General features: G+C 33.2%; 1 protein-coding gene across 1 annotated transcript; it reads right to left on the bottom strand.

The window, feature by feature from the left end:
* Positions 1-2685: 2685 nt before the first annotated feature.
* LOC106756841 (probable LRR receptor-like serine/threonine-protein kinase At2g24230) lies at positions 2686-5739 on the bottom strand. The gene is made up of 2 exons (XM_014639443.2): positions 5645-5739; positions 2686-5572 (listed from the first exon to the last, which is right to left on the bottom strand). The coding sequence occupies exon 2, from the start codon at positions 5381-5383 to the stop codon at positions 2822-2824; it is 2562 nt and encodes an 853-aa protein (XP_014494929.1). The 5' UTR covers positions 5384-5572; positions 5645-5739; the 3' UTR covers positions 2686-2821.
* Positions 5740-6000: the final 261 nt, after the last annotated feature.

Below are 6000 nucleotides of genomic sequence, written 5' to 3' on the forward strand. Positions count from 1 at the left end.
ATTTCAGCCGTTAAAATTGGAAATCTTCTTGCTCTGCTCTTTGTACGACTTCACTTAAACTGAATTAACACATAAATTATGTAAGGAACACAATGTCTTTTGATTTTTTTTAAAAAAATTGAAATTCTTTCTTTATCTTTTATGACTTTGGCAATCACCTTTAACACAGAAATCGTGAAAGAGGTATACAATTTCTCGTATTATAACTATATTTAAAGTTGAAGTCATGTTCTATAAAATTCAAAGTTGAAGTCATGTTCATCCAGCATAGCTTATCCAAAAGTTGTAATTTATTTTGAATATGCTCGTTTCAGTCATTTGTGTAAAAAAATACACACTATTTCGGTAGACGATGTAACATTTTTGTAGCACTTTGGAACATGCAAATATATCAATGTGTGCATTTATGTAATATCATTATTTATTTCTGCATGGCAAGACACTTCTATTTATAAGGCATATGGAAAACTTATAATTGTTGATTGCATGGTGATCTTTTATTCAAGTCTCATAGCTTTATCAAGGGTCCTATTGGTAGTTAGTTATCATTATACATAATTACTTATCTTTTTATACTAGTTACTTTATTTGTGAAGTTTAAAATAATTTTGTGATTTGATTTTGATTTTAATGTAATAGGTAAGAGGATTCTTTTGAATGTGACTTATATATTATAGATTACAATTATCATTAGTGAGATTATGATTGGTTATTTGATGAAAGTAATATATATATCCATGCATTTGATTTAGTTTAGATTTACTTTTATGAGAATTAAATGTTAATTAACATAAGTTATGCATTTGATTTAGTTTATATTTGTTTTTATGAGAATTAAATGTTAACATAAGTCAAATGTATAAGTTGTTTCATAATTAGACCATTGTATGAAGATGATAAATAAGACAATATTAGATAACTATTATCTTCTTTAACATAAATAATAATTAAGTTTAATTACATTTCATTCGATTATTTGAGGTTTCTTTTATCAATTGTGTTAGAAACATTATGGATATGCATGAGTAAACTTTTGTATGTTGCATATGGTTTGATGTTAAAAAATGAATGGGTGTTGCCCTCCCTACCACTTCCAAGTCCCTACACCTTCTCATTGATTTTTTTATTCTAAAAATACTCTGTAGCTCCCATGTTGCTAAAAGGTATAATTATAGTGATAAAAGGATGATTCATCTATTATAATTACATTATAACAGAAAATAAAACCAAAAACAATAAATTAACCGATTGTAAAATAAATTAACATAAGTAACCTAATAATAACAAAAAATATTAATCTTTATATCTAATATTTTCTCAAGCTAAGCATATACATCGTTGATGTTCAGTTGGAAGGTTTGGAGGTGTTATAGGTTATGGAGTTTTGGTGAACGAATTTCAAGGGAATCCCAGAAATTCGGAGAGTTGCAATATGAGAGGTGTAGAGCATTTCTGGAATAAAAAATTTAATAAAAAGACTGGTGGAGGGACCAACTCTTGAAATGAATTCATGTTTTATGTAGGTTATATGTCGTAACTTGCTCTGTTGGGTCTTCCTTATGTTTGCTTTGTTCTATATAATTTGGGCAAGTTCTTCCCGCACTCTCATATATTTTTTCTTGCAGCTCCATAGGTTACTTGAAAATACATTTTTGCCCTTATCTTCTTCCTCTCCACCAACGCCCCCACACTCATTACTTTCTTTTTCTTCCACCATATATAACTATGTCACTGAATTCAATTAAAAGTATGCTCAATATAACCATTGAAATATATACCATTTTTATACTTTTTTTTTTTTTTAAAAAACTCTAGTCAATCGTTGTTGCCATACAACAAAGTCAACAAACAAAATTTAACATAAATTAATACATTGCACACGTTGAACAATATTAACAAAATGAAATGCTTAAAATAATTTTTTCTTTTGATTGAGTTTATTCAATTAAGTAATAATATATTTTCTTAATTTAGTTTTAATTTTTATCAATTTTATTGAATTAAAATTAAATTGACTAAAATTGACAAAATTAAGATTAAATTAATAAAAAATATTAAAACTAAATTAAATAAACTGAATGAAAATATAAACTAAAATAGTATTTAAATCTTAAAAGAAATAGAGAATAAAAAAGATAACTAGTAAAAGTGCATCGAGAAGATAACAAACATGTATATTAAATGTCAGTGGCAGAGTTGTAAAAAAAAAAGAAAAAAATAGGCAAATTGATGCAGTTTCTTTAGAAAAATTATTGACATGGATGTATTTTAAAAAAATTACTAAATTGAATAAATTGTTCTAAAATTATACAACTTTAGTCCAAATGTGACACATAATACTTTATATTGAAATTGTGTTGGTTTAATATAGGATCCAACTTTAAAAATATTTTATACATTCGTGTGACCTTCCTTATACAACTTAACTTATTCATATTGATAATTTGTTTTAATCTATCCATTTTAATAGTTTTCTAAACAATTATACAAGAAGGATGCATATTATGTTAAAAAAAAAACTATAAACTCGTTGCATAATTTGCATATTAAAAGGGTGATAAAGAAAAAAAGTTCTTTTGATACACCTAATTTTTTTATTTTTTACTTTTAAAAAAATATAAAAATTTATATTTTTATAATCATTTTATCGTTATAATTTGTATTAAAAAAAATGTAAGTGTTAAAAGATGGAAAATATAGTTTGAATATTTGAAGTGATGTACATTTACTTCATGGTTTGACGTGACACTGATTCTCCTACAGTAGCAAAAGTCAAAGTGATAAAATGAAAAGAACACGACAACATTTGTTTATGGTGATGCTAATTAGAAGGTTCGATGTCTTTAAGAAGTCCAACAACCTGCTGCATGCTGGGTCGCTTGGAAGGAAGATCAGCAGTGCAGAGATAAGCAATCTTAAGGGCCTCTTCCATTTGCTCTTCTGCTCCAGTATAACGAATTTTTGGATCAATGGCTCTTGAACCTTTGTTCTCTCTCACTAACCCCCTCACCCAGCTAACCAAAGTTCCTTCTTTTACATCAGGATAATCATCTGCAACTGGTTTCTTCCCAGATAGCAGCTCAAAGAGAACAACCCCAAAACAATACACATCAGATTTTGGAGTTGAGGTGCAAAATTCTTCTTGAGAAAACTCTGGTGGAACATAGCCAGCTGAACAAAGTGCACTCTCTTCATCCAACCCACTCCCAAAAATCTTAGCCAGCCCAAAATCAGAGAGTCTTGGCTCCAAGTTGTAATCCAAATATACACTGCTAGCTTTAACATCTCTGTGAATGATTGGTGGGGAGCATCCATGATGCAGAAATGCCAATGCTCGAGCAGTGCCAAGTGCGATTTTATGGCGAAATCTCCAAGTTGTGAGACCTCCTTCTGATCCAGCATTTTCAATCCCATTACTCACATCTTCTTCCCATGTATCTGTGCTCCAATCATCTGTACTTTGAAGTACACCAAGTGGCAAGTCATAGAGCAAATTTTGCAAGTTTCCATTCTCCATGTAGTCATATATAGCAATCCTCTGATCCCCAGCTACACAATATCCTGTTAGAGGGACAAGATTAGGATGCTTTATTCTTCCAAGATACTCAAGTTCTCTTGCAGCTTCTTTATCTGTAAGAGTGGATCCAACCACCAGAACTTTTACTGCTACGTGAATACCACCTGGTAGAAATCCTCTATAAACTGGCCCGAATTTCCCTTCAGCCAAAAGGGTACCCCTATCAAAATTTGAAGTTGCAGCCAAGAGGTCTGCGAATGTGATATTTAATAGTGGCTTGTCAAAGATTACTACTGGGACTGATGTTGCTTGCTTAACATCAGCCACCCATGTGGTTGAATCAGTGTGGAATGAAAAGGGTCCTGACATGTTATGCACTTCATTGTATGAAGGTTGTTTAACAGGCCGTGGTTTTGTTTTCTTAAGGCAACAAAAAGCTAGAAGCATAAGCCCGGCAATCAAGCAGATCATTGAGAAGGTCAATGCAAGAGCAAGCTTCATTCCCTTATTTTCAGTGGCTCTTTTTCTCAGAAGACTTGGGTTTGCAGCAATGGGGCAACTGTTCACTGATCCATAGAATGCTCTTTGGATGATGGCTGATTTGATTTCCAAAGCACAGAAGGATAAGTTATTATAAGAGAAGTTGTATTTCTGCATTGAAGGAAGTTTCTCTATGACTGATGATGGGATATCTCCACTCAGATTGTTGTTTGAAAGGTCAAGAACTCGGAGGTTTCTATTTTTTAGTGAAGGGATTTTCCCTGTTAGATGATTCATAGAAACATCAAGTGTACTCAAATTTCGAAGTTGAGAGATTTCAGCAGGAATGTAACCAATGAGACTAGTTTTGGACAAGTTCAGATATTCCAATCCAGATAGCATTTCAACCTTGGGGAATTTCTGTCTGCTAAATCTATTGTGGGCAATATTAAGGTGTTTTAGGTTCTTGGATTCAATCAAATTTTGGGAAATTTCTCCATCCAGCAGATTCTCTGACAAATCCAGATAAACCAAATAAGACCAATTGTAATTGGAGATGGAATGTACCTGAGAAATGCGACCTTCAAATTGGTTTCTTCTAATATCCATGACCTCAAGCCTTCCCTGAAATAACTTCATCACAGAACCCTGAAAGGAATTTCCAGATATATTCAGACTCACAATGGACTTCAACCCAGAAATATCAGAATCACTGCCGTTAATACTATTCCCAGCAAGGTTCAAGGTAATGAGATTAGGAAAAGCAGCACCAAAATCATCCGGAACTGTCCCACTTAGCTGATTTGAAGAAAGATCAATTGAAACAAGAGAACGACACTTAAGAATCCCAGAAGGTATTCTTTGCTCAAACCTGTTGTGATCAAGTTTGATGACTTTCAGACTCACGAGGGAGCTGATCGCTTCAGGAATTGGCCCAGAGAAATTGTTGCCGGACAAGTCCAACACTTCTAGCAAACCAAAGTTTCCTATGTTGTTAGTCAATGAACCAGAAATCTTATTGCCAGAGAGGTTAAGGTTGTTGAGCGAGCTAAAACTCCAGAAATCAGGAGGCAAGTCGGTGATTTTGTTGTGGCTAAGGTCCAAAGATCGAAGCTTGGTGAGCTTACCTATAGTGGTGTCTGGAATAGAACCAGAAAGGTCCATGCCAGAAAAGACTAACCCAATAACATGTTCTTTCTTGGCATCACATGAAACCCCTCGAAATGAGCAGACTGAATCAGAAAAGTTGTAGACCTGGGAGGATGCTAAGTCCATCTTCTTCAAGAACTCAGACACAAAGAAATCATCAGTGTTTGGTTGCTGGGATGATAAGTGTTTGAAGAAGAGTGTCAGAACTAGAACAGAACCGAACACTCCCAAAGCCATCACCAAGGAGAGATGTCGGTTACTGAGAAATGATGCAAGACAGTCAGTCACTCACGGCAAAGCCTCCACCAACTTGGAAAATTCCCATCTCAGAACTTCAACACCAGAATAATTAAGCCTACTCCAGTGCTTTTCTACATTACATATCTCCATGCACTATCTGTAATACACAGTCTCCGAAGGAAAACACTGATAAAAGAGGAAAAAATTATGCTTTATGATTTTGCTATAGTGCAGAATAGAATAGAGGGATTAACTTACAACAGGGTTGCAACTTGCAATACTAGTACTGAGATTTTTTAAGGAAAAATGAAGTACCACTGATGTAACATAACACAAAGGTTGTGGACTTCTACAAAAAACATCTGAGAGACCCTTCTTTGACTGAATTTATAGAGTTTAAAAAAACAAAACCATGCTTTAAAAAGTAAATTTTAACTCCATCTCAATCCAACATAATTATATTTGTTGTATAATGAGATTTGCAAAGAAAGAAACTAATGTTGTCTTTGTCTTAAGCTTAAAGCTACGGTACTTGATTTGTGTGGCAGAGGATACGGAGCACAGGTAGATCCCTAAGGGATAATGATACTTAGACAACATTTTTTTGACAACAT

This window comes from Vigna radiata, chromosome 3 (assembly GCF_000741045.1).
Source record: "Vigna radiata var. radiata cultivar VC1973A chromosome 3, Vradiata_ver6, whole genome shotgun sequence".
Lineage (NCBI taxonomy): Eukaryota > Viridiplantae > Streptophyta > Magnoliopsida > Fabales > Fabaceae > Vigna > Vigna radiata.